The sequence below is a fragment of the Poeciliopsis prolifica genome, unplaced genomic scaffold (genome assembly GCF_027474105.1).
Source record: "Poeciliopsis prolifica strain line A6 unplaced genomic scaffold, Auburn_PproV2 SCAFFOLD018, whole genome shotgun sequence".
NCBI classification, from domain to species: Eukaryota; Metazoa; Chordata; class Actinopteri; order Cyprinodontiformes; family Poeciliidae; genus Poeciliopsis; species Poeciliopsis prolifica.
In genome coordinates this window covers 6,848,947-6,867,476 of record NW_026562393.1, presented here as the reverse complement: position 1 = coordinate 6,867,476, position 18,530 = coordinate 6,848,947, and the positions used below count along the sequence as shown (strand labels likewise).

Genomic DNA, 18,530 nt, shown 5'->3' with positions numbered 1-18,530 from the left:
TAGTGATATTTGAAAGTTGGTAGATTATTTATAGACCAAAAAATATTATGTATTGAAAGACACATAATTTTGGGAAATATTGGCATAGTCAGATACTTAAGACATAACAACTTTTTTGGCTTTTTTTATTTACCCAAAGCAACACTGCGGGGGGCTGCGGGCTGAAGAATGTAACATCTGGGTTCAGCAGTACAATGCAAAAATACAAAGTTAAAAAAAAGTAATGCAAGTAATGTGAACTAGAAATAAAATAAAGTTAGAAGTAACAAGATGAAAGAGCTTGTTTTCAAGTAAATTCCTCAATATTGACAAAAATGTTCTGGTTCTTTCAGATTGTTTTTCTTATGATGAGAAAAAAGTATCTTATAAGTGAAATAATTTGTCAGTGAAATTATACTTAAAAATCAGAATTAAACAGTTATTGACCTAAAACAAGCTCCTATATTTTTCTGAAAAGTTAATTTTTTCTCATTTATTCAGATATTTTCACTACAAACGAGACCACTCTATATGCTGTTTTTCTTTTAGAGCTAAAAAACACTAACTCAGAGATGCCTATTTAGCTCTACTGGACATTTTAATCAGAGCAAGTGAATGAAGAACCAGACATGTTTGATCTAATAAAGTTTTATTTTCTTAGAAATGGCAAGTTTTCAGTTTTCTTTTGTCTTTCTAAGAAAGTATACCCCTTTTTGAATTTCAACTAGCATCTACTAATGGTTATTGAATACTTCACAATATATTAAGTCTAGATGTTATGGTACATGCATACGATTCAGGCTGCATGAGGAGCCAAAGTCACCACGATACACTGGGAGGAGGGCAGAAACAGGTGGGGACGGGGGGATACAGGGCACTGCAGACTGACCAGGTACCAGTTAAAAAGGAGGCTGTAGCGCCCCCTATTGAAACCCTCTCCACAAAACACTGACTGCATCAACATATAAACATACACACACACAAAGTTTGCACTGTACACGACATACATTTACACACACCTCTTTATACAAGTGTGGAGCTCCTCCACCGGCCATTTAAACTAACTCACTGGAGAGGGTTTAGTGTTAACAAGCTTCTCTTTCACAGAAAGAAATTCACCACTGGAACCTTTCAGCTTCTGCAGTCCGACGTGGCGGGAAGTGGGGACAGGAAGGGACGCTAACCGAAGGAAAAAAATAATTATAATAATATATAATAAAATAAAAGACATTCAAATACAGTCAGCTTTTTGCTTGAAAATACAAAACTACATGAGAAAGCATTGAAATAAAATCCATTCATCAGAACATATATATATATTTGTTTTAAAAAAAAAAAAAGCCCAAGTGCTCCATCTCTCTCTCTCTCTCACACACACACATACATACATACACACACGCACAATCAATCTTTTCCTTTTTTTTAATCCAATAGGGATGGCAGCTGCAAGGAAGCAGGAAGTCTTTTTAACCGCAGTTCGTAAGAGGATTAGCTGTGTGGAGATCTTCATGCTTTAAGTGCCACCAGGTGGACCTCGAAAGCCCCTCAGAACAACTCGCCCTTCCCAGTCTTCTTTGTTTAGTCTGCAGCGAGGAATCGCTTCAAGAAGCTCCACGGCTCCCTCTAGTGACCCGCTGCAGCGAGTGCGGCTGACGCCAGATGAAGCTGCTTCCTCTGCAGCCTCTTCCACTGAGAGCGCTGAGCTCAGAGTCTCTCTGGGTCCTTGTAGCTGCAGGCGGATGCACGTTTAGAACTGGGTGTAGGTGAGTGTGTGTGTGTGTGTGTAGCTGTGTGTAATGCAATGTGTTTGTTTGCTTATCTGAGGGCGTGAACTCGAGCCGCCGCCTTCAGTTATGTTGTAGCGTGTTGGACTCGATGGGCGGCGCCGAGTCGTACAGAGTGTCCGTGTCATGTGTGGGCTCTCCGGCCAGCGTACACGGGTTGGACAACGTTCCCGCGCCGCAGTCACAGAAAAACCTGGAGGAGAGCGGGAATCAATAAAATTAACATCTATAGGTGACATACTGCGTTCCATAAAACTCGAGGAAAACCATGAAACTTGTAGTTTCATCACGTTTTTAATAAAAGTTTTAAATTGCGTTGTCTGTCCTTTAAAGAAAAGTCAAATGCAAGATTTTCTCAAAGTATGGAGGTATTTTTATAAAGAGCTTCAGACACAAAATGAAACAAACAGAAATTTAACTGACAAAATTCAAACGTAAAGAAGGAAAGATGCTCACCGATCGTGTCGTATAAACTCTACGTCGTGTCCTTGGTGACACTTTTTGATGCAGTTAACACAGATGGCATTCCTATCTGTTGTATTACAGGTGTGACACCTAGAAAACAAATAAATCATTGAAATTAAAACTTAAAAGTGCAATAAAAACTATAAATCAGATCTTTTTCAGGTTTTTTCTTTACCTATAGAAGTCGTGCATGGGGTAACTGGTGTAGCTGGAGATCTTGTAGAGACATTGTCCTCTGCTCACCGCCTTCTCAATGGCGTCCTGATTATTCTGAATTTTATTGTCTGACGGGGAACATTTCATAGTTAGCAAGCAGATATAAACTGCAAAAACATAAAACAAAGTATTTATGGTTGAGTTTCTTTGTACCCTTGAAATGAGACAAAATCTACAACTTTTAGCAAAATATAGGAGCTTGTTTAAGTCAATAAATCCTTAATATTGATAAAAAATTACGACAGCCATTGGAACTGGTCTATTTTCATCAATATTAAGCAGATATTTACTTGAACAAGCTCCTATTTCAGCTGAAAAGCTACAAAGATATTTCCACTAGAAAATCTTAAAATATTTGATTTGTGTTTTTGCAGTGTAGCACAACTGCAACATGAATATGAAACAACCTCTTACCTTTCATGGTGACATTGACTCCTGAGGCCAGAAAAAGCCCTCCGAAGCGGTTGTTGAAAATCTGGTTGCCCTCCAACGTTGCCGTTGCGTGGTTAGTAATTTCAATACCTGGTTCAGTGAACGACAAGTCAACTGTAAGGAGACCAAACGACTCATTTTTGACCTAGAAGAGTCTGTGAAGCCGACCTGCAGCAAAGCCGTCAAAAATGCGGTTCTTGCGGAGCGTGGGATGGCTGTTGGTGCTGATGAGCACGCCGGCCTGCGCGTTCCTGAAGATGTCGTTCTCTTCCAGCAAACCTGCAGGGAAGATGTTTCTTCATACGCTTCAACGGAACATGTTGGGAACGTCTGCGTTCAACAAATTACATCTTGATTGAATCGGAAGGCAACCTGCGTTAAATCTAGGGCTGCAAGTTATCGGTTGAGAAGTTCATTTAAAGTTGATTCATCTTATTGAGCATTTTGTTCTTTTGCAGCAAGAGGGCCGACTGTCGATAACATAATGGGCCAAAGTTTTCAGAATACGCTGGATAAAAAAAAAACATTTTGTCACCTGTGTTAAATACTGACTGAATAAAAAGAAAATTGTGACATATTTATAAAACATAAAACAGGGGCCTCTTAGGTCACCGAATATAAGACAGAAGATGAAAAAAATTTAAATATATGAAACTCTTAATTCAGAGACGCGTTTGCTCTTGAAGAAATAATAAAACGTCGCTCCATGAAGTTCATTAACTCACAACAGTCATCAAAATCAACTATGCTTATTGGCAAGATGCTTTTTTCCATTGTGTTACAATTTTTCTCCCTTAGTAAGTCTGTATTTTTTTAATGGAGAAGTTGGTGCTGCTTGGGCTGAACGAGCCCAAGCAGCACCGTTAAGGAGCTTGTTGAGTATTTACATTTAAAAACAGAACCGCATAAAGCCCGTTTTGAAACCCACATAGTCTCTGTTGGAACCGATTCTCTGTTCTAGTATGACCCCGCCATGTTTGTTTCTGTATCAACTCGCTTACAGCTGCTAGTGGCGCCCTCTGCTGGATGGTGGCTAAACTACAACATTTAAAGAAGGTCTGAGCTGACGTTATTAGTTTATGGGACTAATTTAATTCTAATAAATCAGTAATTTAATCAACATTTATGAAGATTTGTGAGTACACTCGACCTTGTGACAACTGAGTTTCAGTACCTCGGCCTCCGTTGAAGATGCAGATGCCTCCATCTCTGCCGTCATGGATCTTGTTCCTCCGCAATGTGGGGTTGCTGTCTGTCTTGATCCACACTCCCGCCATGGCGTTGTCAAAGATTTCATTGTCCTCGATGAAGCCCAACCCTGCGACATAACAGCGGCGATAGATGAAGCTTTGACTCCACGTTAGACGTCCCTCTGGTGCCGTGAGAGACATAAATACGAACCCGAGTTGTAGACCAAAATTCCTCCGTTCTGCCCGCCCCAGATCTTATTGCGCCGTATCTTTGGGTTGCTTCCCGTCCTGCAGATTAAAACAGACTCAATTATTTTCTGCTGATTTCAAACGAAGACAAGTTTCAATACATGAATAAAATAATCTAGTTTTATCAACTTCAAAGTATGGATACTTTATGATTAATGTCTTTCAGAGACCCAGACTCGCCTCAAAAGTTCCTTGATAACAGGTCTGAGTAATAAGATTTAAATATAAAATCTCTGACTTTTTTCAAACCAGATCTGATTTTAATCATTTTTTAAAATGATTTTCTTTTCTAAAAAAGAATTTACAAATTACATCAAATATTTTTAAAAAGTGGCTTTTATTCCAACCATCCCTTTTTTTAATGAGTTAGATGATGGAGTTTTAGGACCAGAATACCAGATTGTTTGTCTAATTACAACAATATAGTCACAATTAACATCATTTACCAGAAGAATGTCCTGAAATTACAAGAGAAAAAAAGTTTTAATGAGAAAAAAATGTTTTAGTTCCCATAAAAATAATACTAATTTATTCTCCAGGATAATTTTACTGCACTGCAGAGATACTTGGGTGTTATTTATATACACAGCCCTGATTTCAATAGTATTACTGTAGCATGGGACTAGCATTATGTTTTGGCAAGAACCTAAATGATTCTGTTTGAAATTTGAAAGAAAAACATCTTCATCTCATGCAATGTTTTCATTGAGTACATTATTATTAAGAGATGTTACCTTATCTGTACACCAGAGTACATGTGATTGTAGATGTCGTTGTCTTCCAACACACCGTGGCCATTGTCATAGAAATACACGCCAACCTAAAGGACAAAAAACAGTAAGTTAGTGGCAAATAGAAAAAAGGCCAGTTTAACCTTTTACATATTTCTGAAAGCTAGAAATACAATTTTTAATGGTGATACTAAAAATATAGTTAGCAATGAGATAACCAAAAATGATTAACAGAGGATATTTGGTTAACATTTACACCACATATTAGCATTTTATGATTACTGACTTCTGTAATTCAGAAAAAATACACTAGAAAAATAAACTTTTATGAAACAAATGGGCATGAAAACAGAAATATGTGGGTATGAACTGGCTGCTCAGGCATCCATCTGAATATTTAAGGAAACTTCCACAGTTTACTGTTAACCTTTTTGATTTAATTTTTTTAATAGTACAGTATTTTTTTCAATCAGAATAAGGTCTTTCAATCCAAGACAAATATCACACAAAGGCCTGTCACAATAACAAATTTTCACTATTTTCAAAGATCTAAAAAAAAAAAAGTAAGCTCAAGCAGACAACAAATAAAATTAATTATGAAGTCTGAAAACAAAATTAGTAGGAAAATAAATACATTTAAACAACAAAAAGTTACACATTTTAAGTTAAAAAAAGCTCTTTTCAACTTATATGTGATTAATTGATTTACTGTGACAGGCCTAAATGGTCATGTCTTTTTAAGAAAATTAGGTTTTGTCAAATTGTTGGTAGAAATGATCAAAAAAATTTTTTATATTTGCTAAAACCTCATTATTTGTTTTCTTTGAAAGACGGGAAAAGCCCGATATGCAATAATAGATAAGTAAATAAATTGAAAGTAAGAAATAAATGCCTTTTTTGTACCTGTTTGCCGCTGTGGATGCGGTTCTTGCGGAGGACAGGAGTGCTCCCTGTGGTCACCCAAACTCCAGCCAACGTGTTGCTGTAAACCTCGTTCTCCTCAATCACTCCCTGGCCTTTCTCATGCTGAAATAAAACACAGGACCGCTCATCAGAGGATCACATTTCTCCCCCTGCTAGAATAGATTTGGACAAAGATTTAAGGAGTGCATTTACCACATAGATGCCTCCATGCTGCCCATCGTGGATTTTGTTGTGCCTTACGATGGGACAGCTGTTTGTTCGGATCTGAATCCCAGCCAAGGCGTTGCCATAGATGTCATTACTTTCTATTAACCCACGGCCGTCTCCAAATATGTACACTCCACCTTGATTACCATTGAATATAGCATTTCCACTGAAAATAAGACGAAGGAATAAGGTCAGTTTTCAAACTTTTCCAGCACCAAAACAAACACAAATGAACTAAAAAAAAAAAGTTTAGATTCCAAATTAGATTTATTATTGTTAATAATGACTTTTGATAGTATTCCACTAAAATATAACAAATATGTATGTTTTGAAATGTATCTCTCTCACACCCTGATTGGTCCAAAAACAAAACACTAATTTAACGAAAATTTCAATAAAAGTTTTTTAAGATGTAAAATATAAGCCAAACTTTATTTTAATAAGTTACTGAGCCATTAAGAATAATCCATATTTGTTACACTGAAACACTCTGACATAATCCAAACACATCACATCATGACCTTAACATGATATTAAATGCTAAAACATAATATACAAAAAAAGTAATAAAAATAGCTCTAAAATATGCAATTGTAAGGTTTTCTGACATTTAGTGTATATAAATAATTTAGGTAATTTCACCTAAAGCAAGTGAATTTTTTTTTTGTTGTTTTTTTAATCTAGTTTAAACTGTAAAAAATGTTTTCCAAATTTAGTCACATGATAGACTTCACTTCATTACAAAACTGTGCTGTCTGAATATTAAAAACTTTCAAATCAAGCACTTTCCAAAACCCCGGAAACACCTAACTGAACTTAAAGACCCATACCAACCCTGCTTCTGGTATGTCTGCGTTCTTACCGTATCGTCGGGTCGCTGTTGGACGTGATCCAAACACCAGCGAAGTTATTGGCATAGATTTTGTTTTCTATAAATTGGCCCCGCCCCTTTTCATGGACATAGATGCCGCCCGTTTGGCCGTGGTGGATCTCGCAGCGGACCACCGTGGGGTTGGCGTACGCCTTCACCTCAAAGCCAGCGATGCGATTTCTATGGATGTTACAGTTCTCAAAGTAACCCTAAAACAAATGGGGGGGGGGGAAAAAAACACAGGTGAGGTTGTGTGAAGGAGTTGCTCGGGATAAGAAGTGAAAGGAGTCGTAGTTGCACTCACCATGCCGTGATCGAAGGTGAACACTCCTACATCTCGTCCGTGATGAATGTGGTTACGCCTAATGATGGGGTTACCGTGATTCTTCACCCAAATTCCTGCCAGCGCGTTGTTGCTGATTTCGTTGTCCTCATAAATGCCCTGCAGAGACAAAAAGGCTTTCGGTCGGCGAGAGTCTTCGTGTTGCGTGTCGCTGGTTAAAATGTGCTGTTTGATTTTACCTGTGCATGGTCTGTGATGTACAGACCCACGTTCTCACAGTCGCTGATGTTGCAGTGTTTGATGGTTGGACAGGCGCCCTGTCCGCTCACACACACGGCTGAACCCACTGGACACAAAGAAAGAAATAAAGGTCTTACAAAACTACAGATGAAACGATCCGACACTAATATCTGTATCTGTATTTTTTTTTTAAATCTAGGTCGGGTTTCTGTGACAATGTGGCAGATCTATCCAGCCTAATTTTATACTTTGTGTTTTCAGCAACATCATACTTTATTTATAATTCCTAATTGCACTTTCTGAATCATCTGAAAGGAAGTTTATTGCAGATTATTTTCCAAAAGGTAGTCAACATTTTGATTTTTTAAATTTCTATATCATTAATGCTACATTTTCTGTTTCACTCCTACTTGTACTGACTGAACAAATAAAAGTTGTTTTTACATCTTTGACCAAACTTGTGTAGCCATTGGTGTGTTTAAGTGTGCTGTACTGATGATGCAGGGTTATCAAACAAATTTGCAATTTAGTACATTTATGTCTGTGTAAAAAAACAAAAACATTTCAAGTAGGTTCAGTACTGTTTTTACGTATTGTATTGGCCGATAATAAACTTGAAACCCCTGCACAAAACATTCAAAAATCTAAAGAAATTGCATCTTTTTCTATACAAATATACTTTAACAATATATTCATGGAAAGCACAGATCTAGAGTGTATTTGAAAGGTGTCTATATGGACTAGAACAGTGGTGTCCAAACTTTTTGCCCTGTAGGCCAAAACTGGCAAATTTAAACTGGCCACAAAATTTATTACATTAAAAATGCAAAAATTAGTTTCTTGTATTTTCTTCCTGCTAGACAATAAACATATTTTTACAAAGTTTGTGTATCGTTAAAGAGGCCTCTTCAGATTCATTGCAAGACTGATTACTAACAGCATCGCCTTCCTAAACGACTCTGAAGGTACTTGGATGATCTGAGTTAAGACAACATAAAATTTTCCTTTGTGGTAAATAAATGCATCAAATCTAAGACTTCCCACCGTTTTTGATCTATAAATCCATCGACCAGCCGAATGAGAAAAAGGTTTGCATCATGAGCTTTGAAGCAGTAATGGGTATCGACATGAAATTCTTTCATTTCATCTTTGTGAGTTATTGGGTCCGTTTCTCAGAAAGATGATTTGACTTTTTCAAAGCAGAGAGATTTCTACATTAAAATGGAAAAAAGTTTTCTTCACATTCTGCGCTATCTGAAATTCTGCGCTATCTGAAAACTTCCAACGGTGTCTAAAAGTGGAGACGTTTCACTTCCCAGCCAATATCGGGTTATTATGAAAATTAATCTGAAGGGCACTCTGCTAATGGACAGTAAATTGCAAAAATAACTTGCTAGATATTGAAAGTAAGAGCTGCATACACTAAAAATAAGCAAAAATATCCAAGAGGAGATTTTAAACATAGGTCTAAAAGAGTTAAAGTGTACAAATACTAAACCAGGAATGTTCTTCATTCAACTATCAATCCAGTCTATAATCCAAACTGAAAACCAAGTAAAAAATGCAATTTGAAAAATAAAATCACTTGATCAAGCACCAGTTCAGACACGTGACCAAAAAACAAATGTTTGCACTTAACTTCCTCATTTTTACTACCTGCTAAACTAAAATAAGCAAGTTTAAGATTTCCACAATTAAATGTCAGTTTATTATACCAAATAAAAGTATAATTTCTACTTATCACAAACTAAAATCCTTTCAGTACACGCTTCTGCTGCAAAGTGTGGGTTGATCAGATTATAAGGAAATGTGATGCAGCGTCCTCTGACTGGAACAGGAGGCATCGGTGCGTGTGGTTACCTGTACATGTGGAGCGGATGATGCAGTGGTCGATGTTGGGGCTGCAGTTGACTGTGATCTCCAGACAGTGGTGGGCGTTGTGATGCTGCGCCGATTTATCATCTGGATTAAACTGAAGAGGGAACAGACGCTGAGGTCAGACAGAGGACAAGAGTGCAGACAGCACTTCTGTCTGCCCACCACATCCACACGGCACTCTAAGTGTTGGAGCCGCCAACAGCTCAGAGTTATAATATAATGAGGAAATAGGATGATTATAGTCTGCACCATTTGGTTAACCTTGCTTAATAGAGAGCACATACTGCTATTCTTTTGCCTTGGGGAAATCAGAGAGAAATAAAACCCAAAGCAAACAACATATAAGATACATTATAATTATACTAAATGACTCTTGGACCTTATAAGATTTGTTTCTCAGTCAGAAAGTGCTAAGGCCAGTCTAACTCCCCCTTTCTACAGTTATTTTTAATATCTTATCTATAAAAACTGGTTCAAAGTCTTTGAATCAATTTTTATAGATACTTCAATCATTATAGATCTCTTTAAAATCAATGTAGTCCGAAGTTATTCCACTGTATTAACAGCACAGGACTTTAGACTGTCTATTTATGTCATAACACTGAAAATGGACTAATTACTAAACTTCAGGGTTGGTTTTTTGATCTCCTTTTAACAGATAAGAATTTGGCAGACCCGTTTTAATTGAATTCTAGTTCATTTGTCTAGAAATCTGTTCGTTTGCAAAGGTATGAATGTGCAATCGAACTCTGACGCAGACCAAAAAAAGCGAACTCTGGTACGCTTAAAAACCTAGACTTCAAGTCAGTTAAATGAACTGCCGTGCGTTTCAAATGCATATGTGGATGCAAGGGCATTCTGGGTAAATACGACTCAAACATGCGAGTGAGTGTAGCACTAGAGGGAGAAATGGCTTATGGTCTTTTATCAAAGCAAAAGAGAAATCCTCCAACGGGTAAAATCTCACGCCACTCCATTTTTGTTTACATTTCATAAAGTAGGAAGTTGCGGTCTTGAGTTGTGAGCTCAGTTTCACAAACCCAAACCCACTCCTGATTATTATGCAACCTGCAGATATATTAAATGACTTAAACATAACATCTATTGGCTAAAAAAAAAAACAACATATCTACTTTATCTACTTTTTCACAGCACTGTGTATTATTCTACACTTTGTCATGTGCAGTCATTTATTTTAGTGCAGAGGCTGGTGCTGAGACTAAATATGGTTTTTATATATTTTAAAATAATTGTGAGATTAACATTTTAGACCCTGCACACAGATTAAAAAAAAAAGAAAATCATACAGAACTTGAACATGTCATACTGCAAACTTGATAACAATAAAACCTTAGTTATTTCTCATGTCAGACTGTTTATTACTGGAGTCGAACCCCAAAAAGGGTGAGCAAAGGAAGAGCAAAAGGAGAAAGATGTGGAAGCAGTCACAGTTTTTCAAAATAAGACAATCATCAGCTGTATGTTGCAGCAGACTGTAAGATCCTTCCAGAAAATATCACACTACTTGATGCAACATTCACACTGAACAACCACAAACACATAATTCACACACACTGACAGAAATACTCTTACAATTCCTTCATAAACAAAGATTTTGTCTGAGACAGAAAGTAACTGAGCAGCGAGAACCTGGCTTAACTTCTTATATTAGCTTTTTGCATAGCTAGCTTTACCAAAACAGCAGTCTCTGTGTGAATACTGGAAAGAATGTAATTTTTGCAAAATTTTCCAAAAATCTTTCAACATTTCAAAATTCATGTAACAAGCTCACTGGAAGCCTTTTCTGAAAAAAAAAAAACAAAAAAAAAAAAAAAACTGGATTTCTTAGTAATATCAGAAACCTGAAGACATCCAAATCTGTAATTTTTGTACATTAACTGTAAATTTTATTTTAGTTGGACAGAAAACTCCACGTTCAAAACTAATAATTGTATTCTTTATTATGATTTAGTACTAAAAATATTTGTATTTATTATGACTACATCAAGAAAAACATGACAACATGGTATTTGTTTACCTTAATGGTCATGTATCCCACATATGCGTCCTCTGAACCCTCCATGAAGACAAACGTTGAATCTCTAGTATTCTCTATGACGACTTTGTCTGCTACTTTACCAGGTGCTGAGATGAAAGCAGAGACCATCCATTAAACAGAGAGGTCAGTAAACATACAGGCTGCCTATAGAAGAATTATCAAATCTTCAGCATCTTTTTATGATGGCCAATACCTGCACCAATCATGGTGATGGGAGACTCTATATAAATCCACTCATCGGTATAGATGCCAGAATGAACAAAGATGAGACCATCAAAATGGGCTTCTTGAACACCTCCGAGAGCGTCCTCAATGGTGTCATAATACTGCAAAAGGAGAGACAAACACTTTCAGGCAAAACAACGCATCCTTCGACAATATAGAGAAGTTATGGGATTCACATTGACGGTAATCAACCGTTTTGTCTTCCAGCTGAGGGTTTGGACTTACCAGCATATTCTCTCTGCCTTTGTATCGGCCGGGGTTACTGTAAAAATGTTCAGCAAAGCCGGGCTTTACATGTGCACCTTTGTACTGCAACACAAAAACACAATGCAAAAAGATCAAATCCAGTGAAGGTTGAATATAAGTTTCTGCAGATAACTTTGCTTGTTAAAATGCGTTGAAAGTGAAAACAACACCAATGCTGATATACAAACGCTTCAAACCCGGATTGTATAATGAGAGGTAATCATTTTCACAAAGATAGCTGGTACTCAGCAGTACATTCTTCAAAACTAGATATCCTGACTAGTTATTAGACTACTACAGCACCGTTTACGTCGGCAGTCATATCATTAAAGTTATATTGACGAGATGCCAGAGAAAACCAGAGCGACCTGGTTTTTTTTTATCTATATGAGGAAAAGAGAAGCACAGCACTGCTCCTTCCAGTGTTACTACTTTCCTTTTGTTTGTTTTTTTATGAAACCCCTAGTTAGCTGTTTAATACATTTCTTAAAACAAGAGAAGCACCTAACAACTTTTATTAAAAATAATTCTGCCTTCAAATTGCAATAAACAAACTTCAAGAGGTACAGCCAATTTGCAAGCTGGCTACCAGAGCAGACAGCCCAACTAAGTACCCAGCAAACATCAGCTTGTTATACAGAGCAAGATGGCAAACGTGTTACATTGTAGCCATAAGCAGTTGAAAATCAAAGCTAAACGTTGCCAGCATTTATTCTATATTATTGATTATGAAAAATTAAACATTACAGGGCACAGTACTTTCAAATTAATTAGGTAAATTAATTAGTGCTTTTCAGTTTCAATGAAAGCAATAAGATTTACATTTGAACTATATGTAAAACTTGTAGCAGTAGAGTAAAAATGTGGTTTTTGCTGAAAGGTTTCATACAGTGAGAATTTCATTTTGTCCAACGCCTGACCCAGACGTTATGAACTAAAACCATTGACAAACGAAAGGAAGTTGAAACACTAATTACAAATCTATTCAATATGAATAGTTGAGTTTATTTTTAGAGTATTTTTATGCAACATGACCAAATATTACTGATAAAAGCCCAGCAAGGCTGTTGAACCAGTTTACATAATAAAAGGCCTGACACAAACTCATACAAAATATTTTTTAACAAAAACCAAACAGATAAGAAGTCTGAACAACAGCATCTTATTGCTGGGGTTTCCAAACTGAAGAAAGCATTAAATGAAGATGAATTTATAAATTAATTAAAGCTGTACTAACCAGCTGCTGAAAACTCTCTTTCCAGGGATTTGGATGCTCGTGCTCCTCAGGGCTGACCTGGTAAAACCGGCCGGGCTCAGGATGCATCATGGGACGCGTGTATTCAAAAACCTCCATGTATAGCCGTTTCCTTTAAATAGGAAAAGGGAATGTATAGAATCTTATAGGTCTATTTTGCTTATAAATTAGAATATAAAGTAAGAACAAATCATCTTACCATAGGATGGGGTCGTTTGCTAGCTGGCTGAATCTCTTGCACACGCAGGCCGCTTGGCAAAGGTCCTGCTCCAGCAAGTAGGAGAAAATCTTCAAAACCACCTCATCTGGAAGCTTCTGCTGCAGATACTGCTCTGCTGGGGCTGCTAAAAATATAAAAATACACACACAAAAAAAAGGCAGCATAAGTCTGAAGAAAAGGTCAACATTACAGTACAGATGGACTGTAATGAAACAGTGCAAGAGTGGAACTCAGCAAAAAGAAAAAGAAAGAAAAACTAAATCAAACTAGTAAACGCTGCCCATCATGCTGAAGAGCTTAAACACACCTGGAAGGTCGTGGGTCTTACCGGACACTCGTGCCCGCTTGGCTCGATGACCGAAGGCATCTGTTGATGAAGTTGAAGCTCCCTGAAAATGCAGCAGAGATTTAAAGCTCAGAGGGATTCAAAAGTGAATATGACAACAAATCAATGTCTCTCCCCTCTTCACGCAGCAAAAATGCAATCTGCAGCAAAAATGCAATCTGCAGCAAAAATGCAATCTGCAGCAAAGAACAAGCGCAACAGCTTTCACGCTCACCTCCATCGGGCCCTTGCTGGGGCAGGCAGAGGCGGTGGCAGAGGCAGCGGCAGAGGCAGCGGTGGTTCTCTTAGGAAGCAGGGTCTTGCGTCGAAGCTGGTAGGGACTGTTCTGAGCGCCGGGGCCGGATTCCTCGATTGCCATTTCTGCTGCAGCGGCCGCAGGAGCCTCCTCATCTAAACAGAAAAGCATTGTGGCTGTTAAGTAGAGATGCAACAATCAACCAGATAGACATCTCAGTACTTAAAAGTCTCAGATTTCCCCCTCTATTCTTTAAAGAACTTTCACCATTTTCAGTTTTTTCACACCTTGTAGTCCGGTGGACTCAGTTAGATTGGGAACCGAAATTGCAACATTGGGACGGTTTGCTTTCACACTGCACTGTGTCAAACAAACCAAAGAGTTTGAAAAACCTGTTCAACCCCTTGCCTGTGGTGGCGCTGCACCAAGAACCACCAGCCTCTGGTGAAGACATTAGTGCAACATCCTTCTTCAGAAAATGTAAACAGATGGCGTAGCGTTTTGTTTTCTCTTTGGCTAAAGAGCCTGAGCCATTTCTCTCACGAGCAATAAACTCACACGATTGTTTAGGTTGTATTTACCCAGAATGCACTACAGCTTGCTTTTTTCTGTTAAAGCAGTATCTGGTCCACCTGGTATCCACATACCTATGCAAACAGCACCAGAATCCTTTTAAACAAACCGAGATCTAAGTTTTAAGGAAACCTGAGTTTGATTATTTATTCACACCTAGAATTTGATCAAATCGGACCAAACAAGGCTGGTGTAAATGCACCCGAAGTCAACTGATAGAATATACTTTTAATGCACATTTTTGAATACAAAAAAAAAAAAATAAATAAAATTTATGCTTTGAAGCATAAATTTAAATAATCTTCTAAATCCCTTATTTTTTGTCAGACTCAACACCAAAAACCTGCAGCACATTTTCTCTATTATGTTATAAACCTAAGAAACAAACAACAAAATGGTCAAAATCAGAGTCACAAGCACAGATATCAGAAAATCAGAAATCACGTCAGGAAAAGCTTGATTGACGCGTCTCTAACCTGTATATAACCTATACAGTTATATGTATCAGTTAGAAAATCTTCTGGCCTTTTTATTGCAACTACTTGAAAAGTAATATGTAAAAATATTTGTTGAAAATTTTATGGAAATACCTCAGATTCTGAACATTCAAGTTGAGTAGATGACAGCGTAGAACGACAGTCATGTTTTCCTGTATTTTTATAAATTTGTTCTTTGATCACTCTTGCGTAATTGCCTTTGGATTATTTCCTTACAAGTAAAATTATATTTCATTCATTTCGTCACAATGTCAAACACAAAGTATAGCAATATATAGATATAGAACTGTGTCTTTTAGAAATTTTGCCAATTTTTGTGCTAAATATTTTAGCTTTAGCTATTGGATTTTCAAATATTTTGATTGAAATTAAGGGACAAAATAACCCAGATTTCAAAATGCTGTAACCATTTTAAGTTTATACATTAAAAAGTCTCAAGAGTCTGACAGATTTTTTTCTTGCTTTTTTTAGATAAAAATTAAATAAAACTATTTTTTTTAAAAATTAACACACTCACATATAGAAATACAATTAAAAGCATCTTATATAAGCTATATGCAGCTTAAATGTAACTAGGAAAGTTACGATCAGAGGTTGCAGTTTGATGTATTATATTTCTAGTGTCAGTGCTAAATATTGATAATACATTAATCCAGAGGGAAGGACTCTGCCTGCCCTAATATCAACAATAATGCACATGATAAATTTTTTAACAATTAACATTTGGTGGTGTTTGTTTAGCTAATGTTTTTATGCAGCTGTATTTTGAAAACAAAAGTGATTTGATACATAAATGCATGCTTACTAACTTGAGCAAGATCTTTATTCCATAACATTTTTATTTTATTCAATTTCAGGCTTTAAATGTAAAATGCTTCTGGAAAATAATGTACGAATATTTCATGTTGCGATCAATGGTGATGAATAAAAGGACAATAAAAAAAATTAACTGACATTTATTATGAGTACAAAAAAGCAGAACACCACAGTTGGTGTGCTGGACATTTTATGGCAATGTGTTTTGTAATTTTACCTCTTTCTCATTATTCAATCTACATTGAAACTTTATTTAATAAAAAAAATATCAGCTTATAAAACACACTATCTGTTTAAATAGTTAGCCTCCACATATGATCGTTTAATAGTTATTTTATGAACCACATTCGGTATTAAAGCAGACAAAGATTGATGATTGATAATGGGAGATGCGCTTTCTGCAGATAAACTACCTTTTTTTCAAGTGTAGTTACCCTGAACAGATCCTGATCTGTATGCATTCGTCGTTGTCCCAGCCACAACCACACTGGTCTTTTGTGGTGCTGTCAAATCAGGGACAGCAGTCGATGTCGACTGCTAACAGCTAAAAACTGTACTGCGTAGCTGGCAAATCCGCGGTGTAAACAAATCAAGCCGCGACTAGCATAGACCGACAATCCGATAACAAAAACGAGCTTCAAACTAACAAATCTGAGGCCACTCGGCTGACCCCAGGTAATTAGCCCAAATCACACAGGATCCTCTTTCACAGCTGATGTGCCTGTCCTCTCGAGGCAAGAGCAAGCAGCTAGCATTGCCCCTGGAGCCACGGCTAATGTTTTTGTTAACGTTACACCCCAAAAATGGCAGTCCTAAAGGTTTGCACTCGCACAAATTGCTGTGACAGCTGGGAATGCAGCAGCCGAGCGGCAACGAGGCTTGTGATTATGGAGGGTTAGGCCGCCTCTTAAGCTTCAAGCTGAGGAATATATGAGCCATTTATGATGTCCGCCGAGCTACATACGCATTAAGCGAAGACAACCCCCACAACCTCCTCCTCCTAACCTGGTGAGCTAGCTATAGCCCCGATCACTCAAGCCAAACAAAGCGCGGCCTGGCCTGAGCCACAGAGCGAGAAGCCTCGGGTTTTCCTAAAGAAAAAAACCCGGCTGTCTCCAGGCCTGCTAAGTAGCTCGGTAGTGACAAAGAGGGTTACGTAAAAGAATGGCTTCGCCTAACAAACCTTTGTTTAAAACCATTAGCTGGCCGTGGCCTAGCTTACCTCTATCCCCGTTGATTCGTTCGGGTTGCACCGGGCGCGGCCTCGATACTCGCCTGGGTCTCCTGTTGGTGGCTCTGAGGGAGTTCATCTGGGGAGTTGGTTGTCGAAAAATACGCCGCTATCCTCGACTGCCCACTGATAAAATGTTGCCCCTCGACTGGAACAGCCACCCAGACGACCTTTCCCCCAAATATCCCCTCCAATAGCGACCTAAACCTCCCTGTTTTTGGGGTGTAATTGCTGTTTTTTCACCCCGCTCCGTGGTATTTCAGCTAACCCCCGTTTCACTGCTCTGTGCCAGCTCCGTCTCTCTCCGTTGCAGGAGGAGCCATTAACTCACACGGGAAACAATCGAATGGAAAAAAATAAAACGCAACGTCGTCTTAACCAATCACATTCTGTGTTTCGGACAGTCGGTTTCAATTGGCCAATCAGAAGGCTCGTATTAAACGACTTCAAGAAACCTTTCTGTTGCGATTCGGAATCGGTCAAGCAGCAGGAGTTTAAACCAGGGGCGCCTGTTTTGAAAGAGGTATCCAGATGTGGGGGACCACCAATATTTTTGGATTGACGCGCTAAAACTAAACCCAAAAATGAATTTTGGGATTCTTATTTGGGAATTAATGAGAATGGGTACTTCTCAAGGTCTGCTGCAAGATGCTGCATGCGTTCAATAAATCTGCAGTGGAGAGCATAATCTCTTCTGCCATCAGAATCAGGGATTTAAAAAGGCTCAACAACGTGATTAAGAAGGATGGTTCTGTTCTGGGGACTACTGCAGAACCATTAAATGACAGAGAAAAGCTGATTTGATTTGATTTTTTCAATGTAATCAAGAGAATTATAGATAACCCTGACCTTCATCTTCATGAGACTACATCTTCAGTCAGAGGCGTTTTCAAATTTGCTGTAATACTGACAGCTACAAGAAATCTTTCCTGCCGACAGCCATCTCTGCCTACAATAACTCTTTGAAGAATTTGAATTAATAAGTGTTACAACAACAATATTTAAATAAAGTATTTTTGAATTTGAATTTTTTGCTTAATTGTAGATCATTATATTCATTATATTTATTTCTAAGACATTTTGAGGGCCCAAAATACATACAGTGTATCATTTTAAAATACTGTAATTCTTCTAATTTTGACATAAATGCATCAGCCAGATGTATAAAACTGCAGTGATAGAAGTGAATCACATACATTTTCGCTGTTTGTGTTCTTCTGTGTCGGTTTCCTGGTTTATTCATATCAGCTTAAATCTCACTTATCAGTTAATCCTTTTGTATTTAGTAGGAAGGAGGCAGAGGACTAGTGAGTGTGAGAACCACTGTCCAGGACGAAACAACTAAGATCCATAAATACATCAGGGACAAAGCCTCAAC

General features: G+C 37.7%; 1 protein-coding gene across 4 annotated transcripts; it reads right to left on the bottom strand.

The window, feature by feature from the left end:
* Nucleotides 1-611: 611 nt before the first annotated feature.
* Nucleotides 612-17,479, bottom strand: fbxo11b (F-box protein 11b). 4 transcript variants are annotated; one of them, XM_055042709.1, is made up of 22 exons: nucleotides 17,144-17,479; nucleotides 14,015-14,190; nucleotides 13,762-13,843; nucleotides 13,434-13,578; nucleotides 13,217-13,346; nucleotides 11,959-12,042; nucleotides 11,702-11,834; nucleotides 11,488-11,594; nucleotides 9,432-9,543; nucleotides 7,571-7,677; nucleotides 7,353-7,490; nucleotides 7,040-7,257; nucleotides 6,163-6,343; nucleotides 5,950-6,072; nucleotides 5,050-5,135; nucleotides 4,278-4,354; nucleotides 4,051-4,194; nucleotides 3,045-3,155; nucleotides 2,859-2,966; nucleotides 2,404-2,512; nucleotides 2,220-2,318; nucleotides 612-1,956 (listed from the first exon to the last, which is right to left on the bottom strand). In XM_055042709.1, exons 1-22 carry the CDS (start codon nucleotides 17,229-17,231, stop codon nucleotides 1,827-1,829), a joined length of 2,688 nt encoding a protein of 895 aa, XP_054898684.1. In that variant the 5' UTR covers nucleotides 17,232-17,479; the 3' UTR covers nucleotides 612-1,826. The 4 variants fall into 4 exon arrangements, with proteins under 4 accessions (XP_054898684.1, XP_054898685.1, XP_054898686.1 ...); XM_055042710.1 differs by having other exon boundaries at nucleotides 13,434-13,575; XM_055042711.1 differs by having other exon boundaries at nucleotides 13,783-13,843.
* Nucleotides 17,480-18,530: the final 1,051 nt, after the last annotated feature.

Bases quoted from the DNA above. Each gene is read 5' to 3' on its own strand.
- fbxo11b (XM_055042709.1), bottom strand. From the start codon at position 17,231: ATGAACTCCCTCAGAGCCACCAACAGGAGACCCAGGCGAGTATCGAGG. The intron at 13,579-13,761 runs GTGTGTTTAAGC...TTATATTTTTAG, and splicing joins TAAGACCCACGACCTTCCAG to CAGCCCCAGCAGAGCAGTAT. The intron at 2,513-2,858 runs GTAAGAGGTTGT...GTTCCCCGTCAG, and splicing joins AGTCAATGTCACCATGAAAG to ACAATAAAATTCAGAATAAT.